This window comes from Henckelia pumila, chromosome 1 (assembly GCF_033568475.1).
Source record: "Henckelia pumila isolate YLH828 chromosome 1, ASM3356847v2, whole genome shotgun sequence".
In the NCBI taxonomy this organism is placed as follows: domain Eukaryota; kingdom Viridiplantae; phylum Streptophyta; class Magnoliopsida; order Lamiales; family Gesneriaceae; genus Henckelia; species Henckelia pumila.
In genome coordinates this window covers 92,956,715-92,981,641 of record NC_133120.1, presented here as the reverse complement: position 1 = coordinate 92,981,641, position 24,927 = coordinate 92,956,715, and the positions used below count along the sequence as shown (strand labels likewise).

The 24,927-nt window shown below is 33.4% G+C and overlaps 4 protein-coding genes across 6 annotated transcripts; 2 read left to right on the top strand and 2 right to left on the bottom strand.

The window, feature by feature from the left end:
• Positions 1-5,092: 5,092 nt before the first annotated feature.
• On the bottom strand, positions 5,093-6,792 carry LOC140875610 (mitochondrial arginine transporter BAC2-like). 2 transcript variants are annotated; one of them, XM_073279334.1, is made up of 2 exons: positions 6,132-6,792; positions 5,093-6,066 (listed from the first exon to the last, which is right to left on the bottom strand). In XM_073279334.1, exons 1-2 carry the CDS (start codon positions 6,363-6,365, stop codon positions 5,386-5,388), a joined length of 915 nt encoding a protein of 304 aa, XP_073135435.1. In that variant the 5' UTR covers positions 6,366-6,792; the 3' UTR covers positions 5,093-5,385. The 2 variants fall into 2 exon arrangements, with proteins under 2 accessions (XP_073135435.1, XP_073135436.1); XM_073279335.1 differs by having other exon boundaries at positions 5,093-6,048.
• Positions 6,793-11,957: 5,165 nt separating this feature from the next.
• On the top strand, positions 11,958-17,268 carry LOC140887658 (CRM-domain containing factor CFM3, chloroplastic/mitochondrial). 2 transcript variants are annotated; one of them, XM_073295066.1, is made up of 9 exons: positions 11,958-12,804; positions 13,082-13,538; positions 13,618-13,748; positions 14,569-14,907; positions 15,154-15,310; positions 15,449-15,741; positions 15,911-15,970; positions 16,529-16,609; positions 16,796-17,268. In XM_073295066.1, exons 1-9 carry the CDS (start codon positions 11,995-11,997, stop codon positions 16,925-16,927), a joined length of 2,460 nt encoding a protein of 819 aa, XP_073151167.1. In that variant the 5' UTR covers positions 11,958-11,994; the 3' UTR covers positions 16,928-17,268. The 2 variants fall into 2 exon arrangements, with proteins under 2 accessions (XP_073151167.1, XP_073151175.1); XM_073295074.1 differs by lacking the exons at positions 16,529-16,609; positions 16,796-17,268 and adding an exon at positions 16,263-16,444.
• A 287-nt stretch (positions 17,269-17,555) lies between these two features.
• On the bottom strand, positions 17,556-20,957 carry LOC140874810 (cleavage stimulating factor 64). Its single transcript, XM_073278229.1, has 7 exons — positions 20,803-20,957; positions 20,597-20,674; positions 19,226-19,264; positions 18,567-19,136; positions 18,364-18,456; positions 18,036-18,209; positions 17,556-17,952 (listed from the first exon to the last, which is right to left on the bottom strand). The coding sequence occupies exons 1-7, from the start codon at positions 20,893-20,895 to the stop codon at positions 17,827-17,829; spliced, it is 1,173 nt and encodes a 390-aa protein (XP_073134330.1). The 5' UTR covers positions 20,896-20,957; the 3' UTR covers positions 17,556-17,826.
• A 1,155-nt stretch (positions 20,958-22,112) lies between these two features.
• LOC140875414 (uncharacterized) lies at positions 22,113-24,291 on the top strand. The gene is made up of 2 exons (XM_073279090.1): positions 22,113-22,452; positions 23,877-24,291. Exons 1-2 carry the CDS (start codon positions 22,198-22,200, stop codon positions 24,060-24,062), a joined length of 441 nt encoding a protein of 146 aa, XP_073135191.1. The 5' UTR covers positions 22,113-22,197; the 3' UTR covers positions 24,063-24,291.
• Positions 24,292-24,927: the final 636 nt, after the last annotated feature.

Below are 24,927 nucleotides of genomic sequence, written 5' to 3'. Positions count from 1 at the left end.
GTGTATATCTTCTCTTTTTCTCTGTATCTTGATTATTGAAATAGTCTATCCCTATGAATTGTGCTTTAAATATGGTGGCCATTTTTTCTCCAATCTCGCTGAGGGATTCTTCTGCTAAGATTGATTCCTTAGTTTCTGGCATAGTCATCTCCCATGCGATCTTAACAGATCCCATTAGACTCATTTCTAGAAGTTTAACGAATCCTTCTTTATTGAGATCTAATGTCCCTGTTGCTATTCTCATAGCTGACGTCCAATCATTTATAAGATCTTCTCTGTTTTTGAAGTCCAAAACATCGAGGTTTAACATAACCCCGTAAGGATGTATTGGATCTAAAACAGTTTTTCCGTAAGGAGTTTGATGGAGTGGGATTTTACTCCTTCTTGATCTGATTCCTGCTGGATGTGAATTTTCTCCAACCTGAAACTCACTATGTGGTTCTTCTGTTTAACCACATATCTTGGGGGATTCCCTATGGGTTGTTGACCCTGAGGGGAATTCATTTTTAGATCTACTACTTTGAGATTCGCAAAAAAATCCGCAAGATCTTGTAGATTCTCGAGATTTAATCTTTCTAAAGTAGTCATCAGATAGTGTTTTTCTCTGATACTGCTTTTATAAGATTAATCATCATTTCATCATTGGTTAAAGGTTTTTGGACCATTTTGGTTTTACCTTTCTGATGTAACAAAGGTTCGGTACCAAATGAGAGTGGTAACCTTCCTCCTGTATTTCCTTTTCTAGAACCCGATGTGTGTTCTAGATTTATGATTTTATTTTGAAGATCTTTTAGGTTTCCAAGAATTTCTTCTTGTTTCTTAAGGATTTCTTCAATTTGCCGAGGTATTTCATACCGCTGATTGCTTTAATATTGTACCGTCTTTTGAATTTCTCTAAGATCTCCGGAGAGTTTAGAGGAATCTGGGGTAATCTCTAAAAATTGAGAGTTAGAAATCGTTTTTCTTTATCTCTTCAAAATTAAGAGCATTAATCATAACCTGTTGTAAGTAATCTATTGTGAATAGATTAACTTGTTTATAGGATTTCATATATGAATAAAATCCTCTTGATTCAAACCTTCGTTTGAAGTCATCTTTTTTTTAAAAAAAAATATTCTCCTCAACAAAGAAAAGCATGAATTATCGAATAATATTATGTCTGAATAATTAACCTAAGACTTTGATATCATTTTACGGATAATTCTTTGTACCATGAATAAGCACAAAATCTTCAGATTTTAGCATAAAGTCTTTAGATTTTAAGCATAAAAAAGCATAAATCCAGTACAAGAATTAAACAATTAAATATTCAAGTTTTGTGGTCCTAGGGAGCTATTGCAAAGAATCTTATGAGTAGAAAGTTAGGACAAAGTTTAGTTTGGGTTTGGGGATTTATCACCAATTTGCTCTGAATATAAATTTAGATTTTTAAAATAACAATAATAAATAACGGTCCAACATGCCACAACACGCAGCTTCCAGACACGTTGTTATACTTATAGCATCGTAATTAACCCAATTCATAATTTTAAGTTCTTTAAGATGCACTTACTTAAGTCGAAATAAGTGATTTTTTAAAAATCCATTTTTATAACTTTTCAAATATGTTTTTTAAACCTCAAATTTAAAAAAAAAGATTTCAATATATTTATTTAAACACAAAATTATTTCAACTTTTACTTTAAAAAATGCTTTTAAAAGCCAACTTAAAAAAACACTTATTTTTTAAAAAATATACTGAAAGCAAACGGGTCCATGTCTTGATTATCGGTGTATGTATGTTTGTAAATTTGTTGGGTATATATTTTTAATTAAGATCATATCACGTGTGTATCTGATCGAATGGGATTGTGAATTTTATTATGATTTATGAATTTCATTACATGACAGGTACGCTAACGAGTTTGTGGACTACTTTATTAATGTTATTTGAATTTTTCTTTCACCATAGGGGAGGCTTGCAAAATTTTGACCAATATTGGAAAAAAGATATTAATGTCAGTATATATGTATATTTTCCTTAAGCAACATATATAACACAATATTTAATTTTATTATGGAAAATTTTTACGTAATTTTTAAAATATATACGAGTATTTTCAATCATTAAAAAATAATTGTTAGATTTTGACTTTAAAAAATCACTTTTGTGTATTTCTTAAACTCAAATTATGTGTTAACTTGTGCTTAATTTAATTGAAATCCAAAAATAGTCATATGGTGATTATGATTCTCCAAAAGTGATTCTAATAAAAAGATAAATTTTAAAATCACTTTAATCACATATTTATTAAATACTACTCAACTTTGATATTTAGATTTTCACATTTATTTTCAAACAATACCAACTTTTAATTTTTATTAAAATTTTATAATCTATAATGAATCCTACAAAAATATAATCTTTTGCAAAAAAAAAAAAAAAAAAAGTGTTAGATTGTGAATTCATTGTCAATGAGGATTGCATTTTTACATAAACACAATTTGGTTTAAAAAAATGTAATATATATGGAATAAGAAATATGAATATATGAACTTAATTATCCACAATCAAATTAGGGACAATGAATATTGCATTTTTATATAAATACAATTTGGTTTAAAAAAACGTAATATATATGGAATAAGAAATATGAATATATGAACTTAATTATCCACAATCAAATTAGACGAGTTACCCGGCCGATTAAAGTTGTCAAAACGAAGTGGCTGGTCCAAAAACCTCAACCCAACTCTCTCCCATCTCGATTTACAAGTTATATAAGGTTAACCCACCAGTTTTATTTTTATTTTTTTTAAAAAAAAACTTTATAATCCATCTTAATTAGATGAATAATTTGTTAAATATTGTCAGAATGATCACTTTATACTTGATTTTACGGTTTTAATTTAATCTGTCAATTTTTAATACTGACATCAGATCATAAACAGATTAGTTTGACTCTAGTCTATGCAATGTTTTTAGAATTATATATGCCTTTTTATGCTTATTCAATTATATAATTTAAAACTATATATACATACATATACATATCTAAACTTTTGAGTAAATTCATCATTTCGAAATTAACTGAAAATTATCAATGAACGCATATATATATATAGATATAGATATATATATGTATGTATGTATGTATGTATGTATGTATGCATGTAAATTAAATAACACTAGTTGTAATTATTATAATAAAAGAAAGTTTCAAATTTCAAACAAGAGTACAAATAATATCATAGAATATATGTTCTTCAATTTTAGCTTAAACCACCCATGCATATTTTCTCCATCGATCAATCTTTCACCGCTGCATCCACGTAGGTGTGTGGCATCGAAGGAATCGATGGCAGCAGTGTCGCTGGATTAGAGGATAAATTATTATTCTTACATTGGACGACACATGCGGCCTCGCATATAGGAAATGTGTAATTAAAGCAGTGAGCGCTGCACTTAGCCATACATAACATATATTTGAAGAAACCTCTAAAACTTTCAACATTTTCTGCATTCGTAGGGAATGCCATAAGTGTCATTACCAAAACCAGAATCGCTACCATCTTGTCACCTTTCATCTTTGACTTTACTGCAATCGATTAATTTTTTGTTCACACGTTATTCTTTTGGATTTGTTCTTATTAATGGTGTGTGCTTATATTTATAGGCATACATAGTCTAGATTATCGAGATATGTTTGTAACTTTGTTGGATATTTTTTTAAGACCGTATGACGTGTGTATGTGAAGGGGATTGTGAATTTTATTATGATTTTGAATTTCATTACATCACAGACATATTTTTTGTATGACATTCGCTTAAGATATCTGTATAAGAACTAATATGAGTTTGTGGAATATTTCATTAATGTTATTTGAATTTTTATGTATCACCATAGGGGAGGCTTGAAAATTTTTGACCCATATTGGAAAAAAAATATCAATGGTATTTTCAATAATCAATTTGGGCGAATTCAGGACTCAATATTTGGGGGGGGGGGGGGGGGGGGGGGGTGTTTGTATAAATTTTAGTAATATGAATACAATTTTTTTAAATATATATATAATACCTAAAGTTAATATCAATTTTTTAATTATAATATTTGATGATGTGGATAGGAAGTAAGTCTTAGCTTGTTTAATTTGATCGTTTGTCTCGTGTCTACCAAGAACACAACTGATTTTACGTTACATCGAGAGAGAAATCTCGAAATGTTATAATTTTTATTTTTGTATAAGGTGTTCGTGGGAACATTTCGCTCTATAAGATAAAAAAAAATATGAGATCTATCAATACATTTTTATTTTACATTGAGATATTTGCGCGTACATCTTTTTGAAGCGTATAACATCTTAATTACAAACTGATATGTTACTTAGCTTCTTTTTCATTTTTTTTCGGCGTTGATTTAAGTTGTGCTTCTTTACAATGTGTAACAACGAAAATAACGAATTGAATACAAGATTTTTAAGTAGTTCGGTCCAAAAGACATACGTATACTGAATTCACTAAACATTAAAAAAGTTAGAAGTATGGACTTGTACGTTCAAATAAGAAAAAAATAACAAAGGCTCCATCTTTTGTTGTTGTCCTAATGGCAGACTCCTTATGTAGAAATCACTTGGCAAGCATCACTCTTGTCAGCTTGTCTTAAAATCCATCTTTGATCGACCTCTCTTCAATGCTACGGATTGTTTTTTTATCGAAACGTCACATATATTCCTCTCCCAATGAACGTGTAACCAATGACAAGGTTAATATTTAGAATTTTTTATATGAATACTTTTTTAGAGTTTATTACATTATTGATCATACTCTATAATATTGTTCAAATTATTTTAAGAAACATCTTTTGATTCTCTAACGTAATAATATTGTATGTACTTGTATCGTGTTTCAGAATTTTTCCCACGGGTGTTGACTCTATCCTAAATCATAATACACGATGCACTGAACAATGAATCCTGTATTTATTTCAGTTTTATCAGTCGATGATGTTTTCTAGGTTTTCCTACACTAATTAATATGATTCTAAATTATGAACACAGAACAGAGACAATTACCACAAAAATTGGGTAAAAATCTTTAATTTTCTAGCGAAATACCTAATCAGTCTAATATTATGTACAATCAATGAAAAGCCAAACTAGCCTCCATCGCGTTGGCTTAAATGGCATAAATCCCAAGAAGTTGAGTCTTTACTTTCGAGTTCCCTCTTCTGCTTCAAATGTAACTAATGACAAAGCATCCCCCATGCATTTTCTGCCATTTTTCTTCAAAAGGATTACATTCAATCTTCAGAGGGCCTCCGCAAATACAAATTTGTAAATCGTCCCAACTTCATCAGGATTAATTCCGAATCGATATATATATAGGTTCGTACGCAAAATCCCTAGTTAATTAGACGTAGTTGCATGATTTTTGCCATCAAATAAGCACCTCAATGCTATCTCATAAGCACTAAAAATGGTTCCATTCACTATAAAAGCCCTGGTGACCGCTGTCCCTAAACCCCTCCAAAGCACTTTATACCCTTCATATTTCACAATCCTTTTAAAACAATCGACTATCCCCGCCTCCGAGCAACCCGACTCGGATTGAATCCTCGTTTTGATCACGTCTAACGGGTAGCAACAAATCCAGCTCGTTACACCCGCGAGGCCCCCGGCAAGAAGCATGGTTTGGAATGTCTCTTGCCCGTTTTTCCGGCATCCCGGATGGAGCCGTTCTCTCATGTACTCATACGTCCAGAAGTACACGCCGTGTGCCGGTGCGTCCCTTAGTACTGTGATGGTTATGCCTCTGTATAGGCCTCTCCACCCTCCGGTTTGGAGTATGCTTTTCGCGACGTTTATAGGGCCATTCGGGAGGCTTGATCGGTAGGCGTTTTTGATGGTTTGTTGCTGCAATTGTAGACGGATTTTTATGAGTTCGACGGGGCTGAGGAGCAGGCTTTGTATGGCTCCGGTGCCTATTCCTCCAAAGGCCACTCCTGTGTATGAGGGTGGATCATCTGCTGCTATGTTTTTATCCAATGCTTGGGATAACAAGGCGTATGTCTGGAAAGCAATGGCATTCTGCAAAGTTGAAATTTTGTTAAGAAAAAGCACGTAGTTAAATTTGGTTAAGGAAAAGCCGAGACCTGTAGAGTGACGGAAGCAAAGGGAGCAGCCATGCCTCTGTACAGAGCAGAGGGCCCTTCACTCGCAACCACACGGCGGAGAATGCCGAGAGCAGATCCTGTCCTCGATTGCTGCAGCCGGACCCTCAGCGTATCCAGCGGATAGCCGGTGATAACACCGGCGGTGCCGCCAAATCCTCCGGCGACAAATTCCCTACCCCAGCTGCTTGCAAGAAATTCGGGCCAAAAGTCCATCCGTTTTATGATACTTTTAGACGAAAACACCAATTTATGCTCAAATTTTATCTCCTTTTCTTGGAATATATAATCCTAAGAAAGATGCCTATTCTTGTGAAGGGATGGATTTAAGTTTGTAACAGATTTCTCTGGGATTCCAAGAACCAGATGATGCAAAATTCGTCTATATATCTACCCAAAAAAAAACGAACAAGAAACTAATAAACAATTTGTCTGATTGCCGCTGGCGAGAATTTCCATCTACAGATTCATCTATTCTAGCTCCCACTCTGTTTGGGTAATATAACCAATTTATACTAAAATTTTCTCCTTACGTCAGAATCCCAATACAAAGGGATACCTATTTTGTAAAAAGATTCAACTTTTGAACAAAATTCGGGAGCTCCTTTCTGAGTATGGACCTCCACTGTCTGCTTTTTGGATCAATTTGTATTTTCTCCGAATCCCAACATAGAAAGACACCCATTTGTAAAAGAATTCAAACTTCTTTTAACAAAAGCTGGCAACTTTTTAGGGAAACCTTTTCGTATTACAAACTTCTATGTGGAGGAAATTTTTTATTTATTTTCCGGAAACAGAAACTGAATACACAAGCGGTTGAATGTCACATATTCTTTTCTATTTTGGGCGAATTCGTTCCTTTTCTAATTTCTACTTTTATCTGTGTGGATCGGATCGAAGGACAAAAACAAACAAAGAAACAAAAATTATTATTATTTAGTGTGATGTAATGAATCTGTTTATGTTAAAATATAAATGTGATCATTTTTCTATCATTTGAAAAATCGTTTATACATAAATCTTTTATAATTGTAATGAATCAGTTTACGTTAAGATATTACTCTAAAGATAAGATCGAATAAATTATTGTACACCAAAATCTTATGAAACCATTTTATTGGTCAATTTTGTGAGATGATTGCCATATTGTGTTACACATAAAAACATATTATTTTTCATTTTAAAAATATTATTTTTTATTATAAAAATGAACAAAATTAAATTATTTTATAAAAAAAATTATGAGATCGTCTCAAAAAAAATTATTCATCTTCGCATTGTATCGCGGCTAAAGAATTCAACGTGTTAGTTACATTCGATTTTTTTTATTTATATATTAAGCTAAAAGTTGAATTATTCGGAAAGCATACGAAGTTATAAATTAAAACCAAATCATTTTACTTCCAAAATGAATTACCACCTTTACTTCACCATGCCACGCACCTTTGCGTGATGCTTCGTAAAATTTAAATAAACAACATATATCATTGTAACGTTCTATATATTCTATTAATATCCACAAAAAATATTAAAATTTAATTTATATTTCATAATTTATTTATATGTGATAAAAAAATTACTGTTATTTGTAACTAATTTATAAAAATTTATAATTTTGTTGACATAAATATATCTTTAATAGAATTTTGTAATTGTTAACGTTATCAATCAATCAATACTAAATACATAATTAATGGCGGCTTTGCCGTGTGGTTCTATGCTACTCCTGGTGAGGAACTCCCAATGCCCATTAATTGACATCTGTCCCAATTGTCCTTTTTTTTTTTTTCTCTTTCCTGTGTTTTTTTAAAATAAATTTTTACTTCTTTTTTTGACTTTAAATTGAATTATCCATGGTTCTTCCTTCTCTTTCTTTTCTTATTTTTTGCTTTGGAATTTTTTAATTTTTCGTTCTTTCCAAATATTTTTTTGAATTTTTTTTATTTTCTTAGTGTTTGTTTATTATTTATTTTTTCTTTAACCACTGGTGGTAAATTGATTTTTGTGATTCAGTTTAAAATTTAAGACTTTATATGATAAATTTTAAAAATTATAAGGTATTTATATTTTGTTCAATCATGAAATTTCTCGTAATATTCACACATTAGTATCTAACATGTTCTCATAAAGATGATAAAACTCAATTCTGCAATAAATAAATATATATATATATATATATATATATCATGACTCCACAATATTATAGAAAAACAATCAAATTTTACAAAAAAATAATTATTCAAATTTTTATATTTTTAATATGAGTTTATAACATTCTAAAAAAAAATCAAATTGACATACTCTCCTAGATGCAAACAAGCAAGATATTCTAAAAACTATTCTTGCAATCTTTCAATATTGTGTTATAGGAATCTCATTTTATTTATTATATTAATATTTTGTTTATCTACATAAATGAAGAGAGTAATATAGCACGAAAATAAAATCTATGTCCAAAATAATGAAACAAAATACATTTAAAAAAACACTAAAAAAACCTTCCATTAAAAATTTAAAAAAATTTAAAAAAACACTACAAAAATTTAACAGAAGCTCGTTCCATATTATTTTTAATTTATACATGTAATAACAAAAATCATTTAAAAAAAACAAGAAAGAGAAAAAAAAAAAAAAAAAGAAAAGGGAGACAAAAGTAAGACGTGTCAATCAAAGAGCATGACAAATGTCAATTAAAGGGCATGAGGAGCTCCTCATCCGGAGTAGCATAGAAGCGGGCTAAATGCATTCAAACCTCCTGTGAAAAACCGAATAAGCATATAACACCTTAAAAGATTTTAATAAGCTGAATGATCCTTCATTTTTTAAAATATTTGCGCATAACACCCTTAATTGTCATGTTGGTACACACGCGCGGTAGTTACAATTGTTCATATTATTTTATACATCATTTTCCATAGTTGCCCTTCCAATTTACAAATATATTAATATTAAATTTTCTTTTGAAAACTAGCGGATGACTCTCAACTTTCAAATTTATTATAATGAAACAAAATGCAAATAATTAATGTAAAATTTTAATTATAATAAATGTTATGTGTAAAGGAAAACGCTATATTATAATTAAAAATGATGCATATAATTAATACATGCATAATTTTAATTTAATCAAAATATATTATCATTGTTCTCTAATTTTGAAAAGTCATTCAATTAGTTTAACATTGATCGGTTTCCGAAAATTTAAAATTAAATTATTTTATTTTATTTTAAACAAACATCTTAATAATTTGTAAATTATAATAAATTTTTTAATATTTTTTACAATAGATTAGTGCTATGATCTGATTGAATCAAATAATGGACGTCAATTGTAAAATTTTTCATTAAGGAATAAATTGATCTTAATAAAAATAAGATTGAATAACTTTAAATTATTATATGAAATTAAATTTATTTCAACTTTAAATATAAATATTAAAACTATTAAAATATATCTATGAATAAATTAGATTGATCAAATATAAATTGTATCATTTTAAAATATAAAAATTATTAAATTATTAAATTAATACATAGACCCATTTCGAAAAAAATGATACGCAAATGTATTTTTAAAAAGGCCAAAATTTCTTCGTAATAATATTTTTATTAACCACGCGTATTATTTAGTTATTTAGTCAAACAAGATGCAAATTGGATCGCAAATGTTTGAAATAAAATAATGCAAAAAATTATGCAAATTATAATTTTCAAAAAACAATTAATGTGTACCCATTTTATTTTTTTATTTAAGATATTAATTTATTATTTAATGGAAATTTTTAAAATTGACGTTTTCTATTTTGATCACGTTACGAATATATTGTGAAAATAATATCAAATAAATTTACATACTCTAAGATGTTTGTTTAAAATAAACTAAATTAATTGAATTTTAACTTTTCATAAATGGAAGGTTAACTAAATGAATGTTAACTTTTCAAAATTAGAGAGATAATATTTTTTAATTAAATTAAAATTATGCATTAATTATCTGTACCAATTTTTTTATATTATAAAATTTGATTTTTACGAATCATATTTGATTATAATTTAAAAATATACATTAATTAAATAACATCTTGTTTGATTATAATTAAAATTTCGAAAGGTAGGGCTATCATCCAGTTTTCAAAGTAAAAAAATTAATATTAATATATTTGCAAGTTGAAAGGGTAATGATGGAAGATGTTATATAAAAATGTTAAAATAATATGAATAATTGCAATTATCGCGCGTGTGTTACTAACATGACAGTCAGGGATGTTATGCGCTAATATTTTAAAAACTGGGGGACCATTCAGCTTATTAAAATCTTTTGGGGAATAATATGCATATTTGATTTTTCACAGAGGGCGTAGATGCATTTAGCCCGCATAGAAGCACCCCGGCTTTGCCTAGTGATTATTAGATGCATTGTATAACCCATTTAATAAAACGTGTTCAAAACAAATGGCTCAGTCTAAATTGATTAAATATATAGTTTTAGATTGAAGTGCCATACGTTGCCAGCATTTTAAGTATATCCAAACACTCTATTGGTTGTGTTTGCCATCGACAACTACACGATTTGACATTTTCTGAATTATTATAACCATTAAAAGCATTTTATTTTTCATAAAAAAGCCTTTTATTTATTAAAAAAAGCCTTTTATAATTTAAAAAAATAGTGACTTTTGTACGCGATGCATTCTTTAATAATTTTTTGTGTAAATTAATTTTTTTTTGTAATTTAAGGATGATATAATGATTTAAATATTCCAAAATTTATATAAATATGAAAGGATATTTATTAATTAACAACTATAAAAATAGATAAAATACTGTAATTATAAATAAATTATCAATAATTTAGTTACCTTAAGTATGTATATATGAAAATACAATTATAATTTTCATTGGGTTTATATAATGCTATTAGTTACATCCAATATTCTAAAAACATGATTAAACATTGAATAAACGGAATTAAAATGTTATGATTCGAGGAAAAATAGTAAATTCTAAGTTGACTATACTAAATGTCTTTAAACATGTTTTTTAAAATAAAAAAATATTTTTTTTTATTTTTCTAAAAAATTATATCAATATATAAACCCTTAGAATAAAAATCATTTTCTTCAAAATCAACGAAATACATCATATCATATATTTCTCAAAACATTTCTCTCTTCAAACTTCTCGTACTTGGTAATATTTAAATTTTTTTTATGTGATCTATAGACACTACATAAAATTATAATTTTGAGATTTTTGTTATTTTAAAATTTTGATAAATTGTGCATTAATCTTAAATTTATTATATACGTGTTATTTAGGATATATAATGTGAAATGTCTAAAAGACATAAAACCCCTAAAAAATATTAATAGGCTAATGAATCCTTCATTTTTAAGAAATATAGCACATTTCACCCATATATTATATAAATTCAGGCACATTTACCCCTTCTGAAAGAGGATTTTATGATAATTTTTTGAAAACATAGGGTCTAACATGCTATTTTTTTTATATAAGATGTTTTTCGCTTTTTTTATTTTTCACAAAGGTTGATACAATTAGCCATATTGGTAAGATATAATTAAAATTTTAATAAAATTTAAAAACATATCAAACACATTCATTGCATCAAATGGCATTTTAACTTGGGCCACTATTTTATATAATTATAGGCCCAAAAAATATCACCCGGCTTCCTAAAGGGCCCAGGTTTCAAACCCAATCCTAAATTTTTCGCTTCACAAAAAAATCTTTCGGTTCTTTAAATTATTCGATAATTTAATTAAAAAAAACCTCATCGTGAACGATATCTGCTTGAGTGTCAGTGAGAGCTCCGGCTAAAGAAATGGCTTTCTCGACGGCGAAACTCACAGAATTGCCGCCGCATATCTTCTCCACTCTGTCTCGTAAACCACCGCATTATTCTCTCGTTGTTCTCAAGCCTTTATCTTCTGCTCTCCGCTCTACTAAAGTAACCAAGACATTCCCAAGAAGGTCCAATATTGCCAAAGAGCCGGAGAAGAACTCCTCCTCGTGGATCAACAAGTGGAGCTCTCCACGTAAGGGCAAAGTTTCTCGTCCTGAACCCGTTCCCAGACGAGCCGACCCCTCCCCAGCTGAGACTCGGGCCGGGACCACTGCCATTGATAGGATTGTGCTTCGGTTACGTAATCTGGGGTTAGGGAGCGATGATGAGCGAGAATCTGGGGATATTTCAGGAGGGTTGGATTTGGATTCGAAGTTGGATGAAATGGGAAACGGTGCAGTTGAGGATGCAAAATTGGGGGACTTGTTGAAGAGGGATTGGGTCAGACCTGACACTTTTTTAGTTGAAAATGAGGGTAATGATTTGCTTCCATGGGAGGAGAAGGGCGAGGACGATTATGATGAGGACTTGGATGATGGTGGAGTTGGGGTGAAGAAACGGGCCGTAAAGGCCCCGACTTTAGCCGACTTGACTATTGAAGACGAGGAGTTGAGGAGGCTAAGGAGAATGGGGATGACTCTGAGAGAAAGGATTAATGTGCCCAAGGCTGGTGTAACGGGCGAGGTCTTAGAGAAGATACATGATAAGTGGAGGAAATGTGAATTGGTGAGGTTGAAATTTCACGAGGACTTAGCTCATGATATGAGGACCGCACATGAGATAGTAGAGGTTGGTGAGTTCCGATATAGCCTCGAATGGGGAAAATAAATCAAATTTCATTTGTTCTCAAATTGTCAACTTGAATTTTTGATTCGGAGCTATATTTCATTTTACATTTATCTTTAGTACTATTTTGTTAGCTCATGTTATCGAATTGACCATGCTTGTTGGGACTGAAACCCAACTTGGTCGCTTGTTGGTGCTGTTCCATCCATATTTCTTACTGTTTCTTTAACTAACAATTTGTGTGTAGACCAAATATTCTTACACCTATTTCTCTCATCAGCGTCGTACAGGGGGATCGGTGACATGGAGGTCTGGAAGTGTTATGTTGGTCTTTAGAGGAACTAACTATGATGGTCCTATTTTGAAACCTGACAGAGGGAACGGTGAGACTATTTTTGTCCCTACTGTTTCCCCTGCTGAGGATTCAGCTGCTAGCAATAGTAATGTTAGCAAACCAGTTGTCAAGAACCCGTACCCAGTTATGGCTTGTCGTGATGAAATCATGACAGAAGAGGAAGCTGAATTCAATAGCCTATTAGATAGTTTAGGTCCACGGTTTGAAGATTGGTGGGGTACAGGAGTACTTCCTGTCGATGCTGATTTACTTCCTCAGACTATTTCGGAATATAAAACTCCAATTAGACTTCTTCCCATTCGAATGCGTCCGCAGCTAACCAATGCTGAGATGACTACCTTCCGAAAGTCAGCTAAAGCACTTCCATGCCATTTTGCTCTTGGTAATTTTAGCGCTGCATTGTTGTTTTAATATGCTATAAGTAAATTTCTTGTAATCAATGTATATCTCCAATTCCCCAGGGAGAAACAGAAATCATCAAGGTTTAGCAGCAGCCATACTAAAGCTTTGGGATAAAAGTTCAGTTGTAAAAATTGCTGTCAAACGTGGAATCCAGAACACAAACAACAAAATAATGGCTGAAGAACTCAAGGTACGCCCAGGTCTCATCTCATTTTTTCTATTTTCATGGTGCGATACATTCTCCTTTGCAATATTGTGTGACGTGTACAATCTTTTGAGATGGGGATTAGTAATTTTCTTATGCTATAGGGTGATAGGCATGAAAATCTTCGTTTTGGTGGTATGAGAAAACATTTACGTCCTTCAGTCAGGCCGTCGGTAGACCTGTTTTGCTTTATTGAATTTCAATGACTGAAATTGGGATGTCTGAATTCCTTTGCAGAATCACATTTAGACTCTTGTTTTTGCGTTCATTAAGGTTGCATTTAGATCGAAATATTTGACTTGAGAAATGGATTTTAGAGTGTGGCTTTCAAGTTCTTCTATAATTTAGCATTGGAAATGCATTCTTATGATTGAAAGATTAAGATGAAAATAGTGGTTCAAAAATTTGAATACCGTGTATATAAAAATTATCCAAATGTGAATTGAGTGTAATTAATATTATGATATATATCACGGGTTTGAAATTTTTCGCTCCCAATTCCTCAATTTAAACACACCGACAGAGTTTATAATGTAAGTAAAACATGTAGGACATATATTTGCATGTGTGTGATTGATGGAGGCTGGGAGGAAGGGATTATTGGCATCGCAGTAATGTGTTCATGTTAATACTGGACTAGGAAGTCACTACACACTCAATATTTTCATAATATCTGCAAAACATTACATTTAAATCCTGGTATCTTATTAGAGATCTGGAATTTGCTTTTGATTTCAGTCACAAGTCATTCTTACTTAATTGCTCCTTTTCCCCTCTTCTTCTCTTCTCCTGGTCTCTTTGGCAGAATTTAACTGGGGGAGTCTTGCTTCTAAGAAACAAATATTTCATAGTTATGCACCGAGGAAAGGATTTTCTTCCATCTAGTGTGGCTACTTATTTAGCAGAAAGACAGGAATCGGCAAAACAGGTACAGGATGATGAGGAGAAAATGAGAGTTAGATCAGCAGCAGTTTCAGTTGGTCAAGATAAAGAAGCCCAGACTGGTACTTTGGCTGAGTTTTACGAGGCTCAGGCACGATGGGGGACAGAAATCTCTTCCGAAGAACATCAGAAGATGATAGAAGAGGCAGACAGAGCTAAGAGTGCCAGAGTGGTCAGCCGACTTGAACATAAGTTAGCCATTGTAAGTATGCCCTGTGTTACTATGATAATCTAGTTTTGCTGGTGCGTTACCTACTTATCTCTATATTTTTGTAGAATTATGATGAATTCAAGCTCTCCACATCTCATCACATCCATCCTCCTATTAATGTTCCTGTATAGTATGAATGTATTGTAATATCCAAATCACTAACTGTAGGACAAGATGTTTCCTCATTCGTTGGTTGAGAATTGAGATTCAGGTTTTTAACTGACTATGCAATTACAGTCTCAGGCAAAGAAGCTCAAAGCAGAGACTAAGCTGTCTAAAATTGGGTCATCCTGGATGCCTGCCAGTCCTTCAGATGACCAGGAAACAATCACAGATGAGGAACGAGTTATGTATCGCAAGGTTGGATTAAGAATGAAAGCATACCTGCCATTGGGTAAGTTGTCAATGTGATAGAGTCTAATGGTAGAAGGGAATTTATGTCTAGTTGAGTTCAGTTTCCATTTTTCAGTCAAAACAAGTGTTCAAAGTTTCAAAAAATGGAATATCATGTTTCTTTATGATAATCTCTCAGGGATTCGTGGTGTTTTTGATGGTGTTATTGAGAACATGCATCTACACTGGAAACATAGAGAACTTGTAAAGCTGATATCAAAGGAAAAAGAACTTTCTTTGGTTGAAGAAACAGCTAGACTTTTGGAGTATGAAAGTGGTGGAATACTAGTGTCAATTGACAGAGTCCCCAAAGGTCATGCTGTAGTTTTCTATCGTGGCAAGAATTATCACCGACCTCTTACCTTAAGGCCGAGAAACCTTCTAACGAAGCAAAAAGCATTGAAGCGTAGAGTTGCCTTGCAGCAATATGAGGTTGGGTCATTCATTCTCTACATCTAGTTTCCAAATTTATAACAATGAAATGAAATATAATTAAAAAAACAAGCAATGGTTTTATTAAAGCATGACCTCATAGTTAAATGATTGTTGTGATGCCCCTTTGATTTGTATATTTTAATCAGCCTCTTTCTTGATGGTGCAGGGTTTCACTCAGCACATATCCGAATTGGAGAAGAATATAGAGCAGATAAAACACGATAATGTAAGTTGTGGTTTGGAGGTTGATTGCGATCATAATATCTCTCGATATGGTTTAATTTTCAAGTATATATCAATCTCCTTGAGCTGCTTACTAGCATGTCAACTCCATTTCTTAAGTTTTCATTTCTTGGTGTGTTTTCGCTATTTGTTTGTGGACTTTTCTGCTATTTTAAGCTGTTTGTTTACTCAAGTTGTAGGTGAAGATCCTTGTGAACCTGACATATATATTTGTTGTTAGTTCTTGGAGTGATTCAACTCTCTTACCATTAATTCCTTGTATTCTTTTGTTGAAGGGATGAACTGCTGAAGACAGTGGTCGTCGTCATTTATCTGTGTACTCCAAATTTATAATCATAATTTTAAAAAGGATCTGAAGCAGGGGTAGTCACCTTTTCAAATATTGTATTTTTTAATGTGCTTTTAGTGTCACCGACATCACATCCTGTAAAAAGTTCATGCGCCCCCCCGCCCCCCCCTCTTGAACATTTATCGGTTAGAATTTGTTTATCTATTTTAGCGTGTTTATACAACTAAACTCTTCCATCCTAACTCTTTATAGGGTGGTTCCACTAATGTGGAGAATAGCAAGCCTGGTAAGTTACAAGATCACGACAAGTTCAACAGTGTTTTTGCTGATCAAGTGAGTAGTAATTTTGTTTTCCACGTACTCATCATTTAGCATGTATACTTTTCTAGTTGAGTCGTTCATGGTATCACATAAAGCAAATGCCACCTTGAAAACCAAAATTTTAGACATGTCAGGGAAATGACCAAACATAAGATAAGAAACAGGTAAAAAGAGTGTAATGTTCAGTCCTCTGTGCAGAGTGAAGATGAAGATTCAATAGCTGGTTCTGATGGTGATGAAGACGAAGAAGATGTGGAGGATGACGAAGATTCTGACTTTTCCAGTTTCGAAGACTTTGATTCTCCTTCGCGTAATTATGGCCAAGAATGACCGTCCCACTGCTTATCATCTAAAAAAAAGGCCAGATATAAGAAGAAAATCACGCTTGCTATATGATGAAGAGGCTTTGTTGTGCCTGTTTGCCAAGAATTCAAGAAACAACGATTCTAGAGCATCAATGGCAATTGAAAATCATGATTTGGGGATTGCACAGGTTGTAATGCAATCGCCATGTTGTGTCCCAAAAGGTGGGAATTTTTGGAGTTTTATCGGCCGATGTAAATTATTTAATGAAAGAACAACATCATATAGGGGGGTTGTAGGTTCTGCAGTGTGTCTGTAACGACTTAGAAAATAACAAGTAAACTTTTCCATATGAATTATTTATTCATTTCAACTCCATTTGTTGGTGTCTTACCCATATTCAAACACTTGAAGCTTAGCCACTGTGACTCTCATGCATCACTAACAGATAAAAACGTAACATCTTGCCGGTTTACATCGTGCTATGCTATCATGTTTGCTGGCTTAACTATTAAAACATCACAAGAATTATTTTAAAACCTTGGATTTGGTCGACCGTTATTCAAACTAGGTAACCATATGATGCATAACGAAAACAAAAATTTCAAGGATAAACCTAAGATAGTACGAGGAAAATACAAGGAAGATGGTCGTTGAAATTTTCATGGAAATCTGATACAATGTTCTTGAACCTCAACTTAAATTCAGGCAATACAGAATGAATTCTTAATCTAATTTTTTTTTTTTGGGATGTGAGTTCAATGGGATTAAACCCAGAGGCTAACTAGGAAATTGAGAAGGGAAAGCAATAACAAAAATAAAAGAAACAACATTAAAAGCTACGAAATACAATCAGCAGAATTATAATTGTCCGTAGGTGGAGCAAAAGACTCGATTATATCGGAAGTTCCGACACCACTTGGCTTTCATTGACGAAGCATTTGCTGCAATTGAAACACTTGATTTCTTTGATCAGCAGGAAGCATGCTAATCTGTTCAGGAGTCAGACTCATAACTTGCTGCAGCAATGCCTGCTCCATCTCAGGAGTCAACTGCATAGACATAAACATTAGATTATCGGCCTCTGGAGGAATTCTAATTCAACGTGATGAGAAAGTTTAAACGAGTATATTACAGATGGTGGTCGAGGAGGCTGATTGATGGTACCCATTGGACTGGCAACTAAAGGTGGTCCCGGAAAATGTGGTCCTTTAGCTTCGGGCATTCCAGGCCTCCAATTGGGTCCTCTATCCACTTGGCTGGAGCTTCCTACTTGATTGAATTCCATTCCAAGGTGAGGGCCTCCTGTCTGGAAGCAAAAATAACAAGGGAGTTTTCATCTCAAAAAAGTCATCACAAAAATACAATGACCGGTGGGACAAAAGATTGTATGAACCCATTCAATAAAAAACTAACAGTTTCCATACATTTTGTTGAACTTCACGTAAAATAAAATGTAAAACCTGATAAAGTGATGGGGGAAGGGGCTGATTAGGGAGTGGTGGCTGTCCTTGCAGAAATGAAGGTCCCAATCCGGCAGAAGGCACCGTTCCTGGCTGAATAACACACGCATTAAAATGGAGGAAAGAAAAGGAAAACAGGATTATTGGAAACAACACAGAAAATACACAAACTCGTTTAGCTTAAAAGTCGATCTTTAGTTTACATGGAACATGGGTTGGGAATGATGCATCTGTTGTCCACCAGGATGCTGGAAACCCAAACTTGGTCCCATTTGAGTATGAACCTGATGGGAGAAGGGTTGAATTTGTGGTCTTGGCTGTGGTGGTAATGGTGGCTGTAAAGGCGGTTGTAGAGGCAAGTATTGGCTGCCTGTGTTCTGCAGAGGTTTAGGTTGCTGTGATTGCATGGGGGTTGAGGACATGGGCGTTGAGGACTGATGAAGTGAAGGAGGTGGTGGAGCAGGGTGCTGCAGCAATTGTGTCGGATTAGGCACTTGAGAGGACTGTGGAACAGACAATGGTGTTGATCTGGGACCAAGTTGCCCCTTAGGCTTCTGAATTGATTGCAAGGACTGGGACTGCGGCAGTTGGGGTTGAACATTAGGAGGAATAGATTGGGATTGAGGTTTAGATGCGACACTTTGGATTGATTGCTGCTTTCTCCCTTGGTTCTGATCAACTGGAAACGATGACGCGGGCTGAATATTGGACTGCTGAGTTGGCATTATTGGTTGCTGAGAATTTTGTGACACTGATGGAGAAATAGTTGGAGCCTGCAAATAACATAAAAAATTACAGAACTTTTCAGAAATGTCAAAGAAAAAAACAAAATAAAATGTACAGACGAGACAAAAGAACGTACTGCTTGAGGGGGCTGCACCATTCCGAGCATAATTTGTGCCTAGTGAGGGACACGATTATATAAATGTCAGTAGCTGAAATAGCACATAAGCCAAAAGCTTCCAAACAATAAATAAAAATTGTTTGAATTTCTTGAGTTGAATTGTGAATCTTATAGAGTTTTTGAACTTTCTAAGCCCTTATCTTGATGTGGCAAGGAATTCAAGCAAAGCTGGCAGCTAGTATTATTCTCTAGTAAATAAGTTGGTATTAGGCGTTTGTGTCCATGAAAGGAACTCTGAAACTTGGTCCATGTCACCTTTATATGGTGGTGTTTTAAGTTTTTAACCTAGATGATACCCCGCGCTAACACAAGTACGTGCCCAAAAATATAGCAAGAATCCCAATATATCTCCATTCCAATTCAATCCTGATAAAATGAACATAAAACTGTGTATTTCGTACGACACAAGTCTAACTCGGGTTTCTTAGATCCAATATTTTGATCTTGGAAATACTATTTTCCTCTTCTTAGCATACAAGGCAGAATTTTCCCTTTTTGAATCACGTCTTCTTAAATATTAATTCCCTTTTCCTTTTCCAGTTATATGACAAAATGATTGAAGTGAAGAAGAATAAACTAATTCCAAATAAATTAACACCATCACATTCCAAATAAATTGAAGTGCTATTGTTAATTTGAAGGACTGAAGGATTGTGTTAACACTGAATATGCTTCTTCTTTATGCACATCAAATAAATTGAAGTGATGAAGTGAACACCATCCTTCAATCCTTTTCCAGTTAATATATTTGGCGTACATTAACGAAGAAGTATTACAGTTTACTTGGATTGAAGGGCCAATGGAGGAAAAGATGTGTAAACACTCTGTCGAGTGAGAAAAGCAAAGCAACTAATATACAACTACGCCTTTATACAATACTGCAAAAAAAAACTGAGAAGCAATTAACACCATGTGCAAAATTTTCCATTTCCTATGCAATACAGGAGTCTAATCACCTATGAGAAACCTAGAAATATAAAAGTTAAAAACATAAAAAAAATTAATCCCGGGATAGTTTGTGGCACAGCAGTTTTTTTTTTATCAGAAGCACAACAGTTGAACGATTACTCTAATCTACTTGTGTTTCCAGGGTTTATGACACAGCCACTCGGCTTAATAAAAAATCCAATAACATCCAAATGATAGAAACTTTTAATGTGTCAGATTTTTCTTTTTCTTTTTTTTTAAAGTTAGCTTTCAAAAATCAAGATGCACTAATAAATTCAACTTCAAACCATAAAATGCACATTAAAACCCTAATTCAAAGAAACGGCAATTAAACTAGCGACATCACAGTGAAACAGAAAAAACCCTAAGTTGAAAAATAACCTGAAACAGAGCCCTCGTCAGAGCAGGGTTTTGAATCAGAATCTGCCTCGCTTGTTGATGATTCTGCTCTATCAACGCCTGCCATCATAGAATTCAATCTCACACCACCGTGTAATTTTCTAATCGATCGAATAATTGGGAAAAAAAAAAAAGAGCAGTAAAATTAATGAGCATGTAGCATAATCGACTAAACCAAAATGCGCAACCTTCATCTGACACATGATGTCGTAGAGCTGATTCTTGGACATCCCAGCCAAGCTCGGAGGCACGCCGTCGCCGGCGACTTGCTTTCCCGCCATTTCTTCTTTCCTCGCAGCGAGACAGAAAGGAAGAGAGGTCGAAGGATTAAAAAATAATAGCAAATTATTAGTTCTTTTTAAGTGTTTATTTATTTATTATATTATATTTATATTTATATTTATATTTATATTTATATTATATTATATTATATATTTATTCTTTTTAAAAAAATGTTTATATTTATATTTTATTCACCGAAAGTATTGTACTTGTACATTGTATTTAATTTAGGGGTGATCACAGTGCGTTTTATCGATTTTTTTTTTGTAAGAAATTTAAACCTATTTTTATTGTACATTGTTAATTATCGGTATTTTTTTAATTGAGATTTTATATGTAAAATCATTTTTTGTGGTTTTCAGCGGTTTTAAGCGGTTGCAGCCGGTTCACGGTACCGTTTTTTTAATTATAAGTATAATGGAAAAAAATATAACTATTTAAATTATTTAGAACAATGAATAAAAACTATAATAAACACAATAAAACTAGATAAAATAACAATCAAACGATAAAATAAAGTTAATCAACTATAATATGTGTAGACATACCAAAATATCCACAAACAATTCAGTATATGGTTTTTCTGTATAACCTCACAATCATAACAATTGAACATAATATTTTCTTCAAAAAATCACAAAGGTAGTTTGCAATACCTCCATCATTTGTCACTTTTCAAACTTTAAACACTAGATGTTTGATCTTGCTCTAAAATACTAGAGTGGGAGTGACACAAGTAGAAATCTATTGTGTATATACCGTGTGCTCATTAATAAATATAACTCTAGCTAAATAAAACTACACACGACGGTGCGGTACGGTGCGGTTTTGACCTAATATTATAATCGCACTATGGGAAAGGGGTGGTTCTTTTTTTTAAAAAAAAAAAATCGTGGTTATTTTAAAAAAAAATGAGGTACGACAGTGCACTGCAGGACGATTGGTTCAAACGGTTTTTTTAAAAAAATTGATCAACCCTAATTGTATCGACTATGAATGGTAACGATAACGATATGATAGTGTTTGGAGAGCAAAAGCAATTCTCAACTATTTATAAATTTTTAAAATTTTACGAAGATTATCATGAAATCATCGCTAATATATAAAAAGTGAGTTATAATTTATTTACCAAGTCGGGTCGAAATTCGGATCGAGCAAATGACATTCGGATCCAAACTCAAGTTTTTAGTCGTGAGTCGGTTCACGCGCAGTCCTCTCTTGCTCTCTCCCGTGGCGGTGCGCGACCGCACATTTCTGGCGGAGAAGCTAAGCAATCACCAGCATCAGCAGCTCCGCCCCGTATGGCGTCTCTGTCCCTCTCCCTCCTCTCATCAACTAGAACTCCGACCACTCCGTCGGTTTTTTGTCCCTCGCCTCCTTCAACTTCATCCACGGCAGCGGCGGCGACGTCGTCGTCTTACCTGATTCCTGTTTTGCCTGGTTTCCCGAGAACTTACTCTCCGGGAGTAGCGCGCGGAGGCCGGAGGTCACTGGTTGTGGGTATGGCTCCCGAAGAAGAGAAGATGACTCGCCGGTCGCCTCTTGATTTTCCAATTGTGAGTTCAATTCATTGCCTTTCTAACTCTGTGGACTTCTTTCGGATGGTTTTCTCGCCTTTTTCTGTTAATTCCGAGCTTTTATTCATTAAATTAATGAATTGTGAATTTTGGGATGCTGATTCAATTTCGTCGTCTGAATTCTGATTATGCTAAAATTTACCTTTTTTAGCTCAAAAATTTTGGTACGAAATAGAATAAGAGTGACGCAGTCACAGAACAGAAATTGAACTGGAAAATCTTGGAGAAACTCTTTTTTAATTAATTGTTGAATAATATTGAGCAAGATCAATCCTTGTTATGGAATTTGGACTGGGAAGCTACCCTACCTTAGACTCGGCCTCAAATGCACTAAAAAAATAGTTGGTGAAAATTTAATCTGTGAGAAAATTTGAGCACATATCTTAGTTTGAGCTCTGAGTTACTCGAAATAATTGGAAACAATTGATCTAAAAGATCTGAGTTTTGTTGTGCAAACTTTAAGTCATCGAGATCACACAAACTATGACAATTTTTGAACTGCTTATAGAGGAAATTAAATTGAATTCGCCCTTGACACAGCTGAACTCTTGATTATCAGTTAGTGGAGTAGTATTTATCTTGGATAACTCAAGATTATTACTGCTTGTGATGATTCCTGTTTTGGTTTTTTAACGAGTCCGTTTCAACTGAAACGTCGTGTATCATGTTCTCCTTGGTGGGTTGTGTGGCAGAACAAATGAATTTCCTTGACTTTAGTTATTAGGATTCCGTTAACTTAGATATTGGACTCATCCCAATTTCATTTTTTCATCCACTGAGCATGGTGTACGAAAAACTACAACTGATAGTAATTATGCAGTCCAAATATTTCATATCGTACATTAGTTCAGACATCACGATTTAATCACACAGTAGGAGCCATAAAGAACAACCGGGTGCTTGATGCTTAACAGATGTGTGGTAATTTTCAAGAGACTTCTTATATTTTGCCTCAAATTCTACTTTCAAATTAAAACATGTTAATTGTGTGTACCTGGCTGCATAAAGTTTGCTGAAATTCAATAGATCTTTCATCAACATGCTTTGGAATTTGGATGATACTTACCAACATCCTCTTTTGGACCACGGTTCACATATTGGCATTTATCAACATAAAGAAGCGAGGCTTGTTTTTTCTAAAAATAATAATAATAATTCATGTTGTGTTATGTTTTCTTTCTATTTTTGCTGAGAGTAAGAATTAGAGTGGGAATTTCAATAGGCAAGATTTCACAAATGAACTCCCTTGCAACATTTGGTATTGTATCTTCCACGTTGGCTAATTGGATATTCATCTAAATGCAAACCAAACTTGTGGTGAAATCCATTCATTTAAGGGATATGTGATAAAATGTTCAACTATAGCAGAAGATTTGAAACAAGCTTGTTTCAATCATTTTCAGGAGTGGGATAGGCCGAAACCAGGAAGGAGACCTGACATTTTTCCGCAGTTCAGCCCAATGAAAACTCCATTGCCACCACCAATGCCAGCTGATCCACCAGAAGAAGATGAGGAAGAGGAGGAAGAAAAGAAAGAGGAAGAGGAGGAAGACCCTGATAAGGAGGAGACAGCCGAGCCGGAACAGTAGGCGGAATTAGTTTGAATCTGAACCAGGCTGCTTATATCAAATCTTTTATCAGATGCCATCAGGATAAACAGGTTCGCACCCTGTTTCGGTCTCGAGTGGGATTTATGAGATTTGTAGTGAAGTATGCTCTTGCAAGATCGATGGACCAATTTGCAGAGAATGTATTTTTGTCGAAGTGTTTTAAGCTTATTAATGAGGTTTTTGGGACCATTTTGGTCGCATTTTCTGACATCCAAAGACACGACTTTTGGTTTCATTTCCGGAAACAAACCATTTTCACCCTATTTCTTGAAAACCTTTTCCCCAAAACATATTTTTATGATTCCAAAACCTTACATCTTTTTTGCCTGTCCAATTATACATCACATCATTTTTTTTGACAGGATACATCACATCATTATTATCATCGAATACTCATCTGCCTAATGTATTTTTTGAAAAAAACAACAAAAGAAAATCAATATTACCTGGCGTTCTAGAACAAGGCTGGGAAATTCTATGATTCACTGTGTTCATAATCATCATACATTGTGTTACTCACACGCCAAATGCTTCACTCGGTATAGCAACATAACCATGCAATAACACGCCAAATGCTTCACTCGGTATAGCAACATAACCATACATTGCATGTGAGTCACACGCCAAATGTTTGGGCCGGTGTAACGTAGAATTTTCGAACAAAGCCAATAGCTTATCGTCAAACGTTAAACATCATAATTGCCCATAACTTATCGAAATTTGTGGCACTTTCCCTAAACGTCAAGAAGAAGAAAGTAAAAATGACAAAAAAAAAAGTTGCCATATACATTACACTTATATAGTAGGTCATCTTTAGGGGTCATTTTCACGCCTCTTTCTTGTT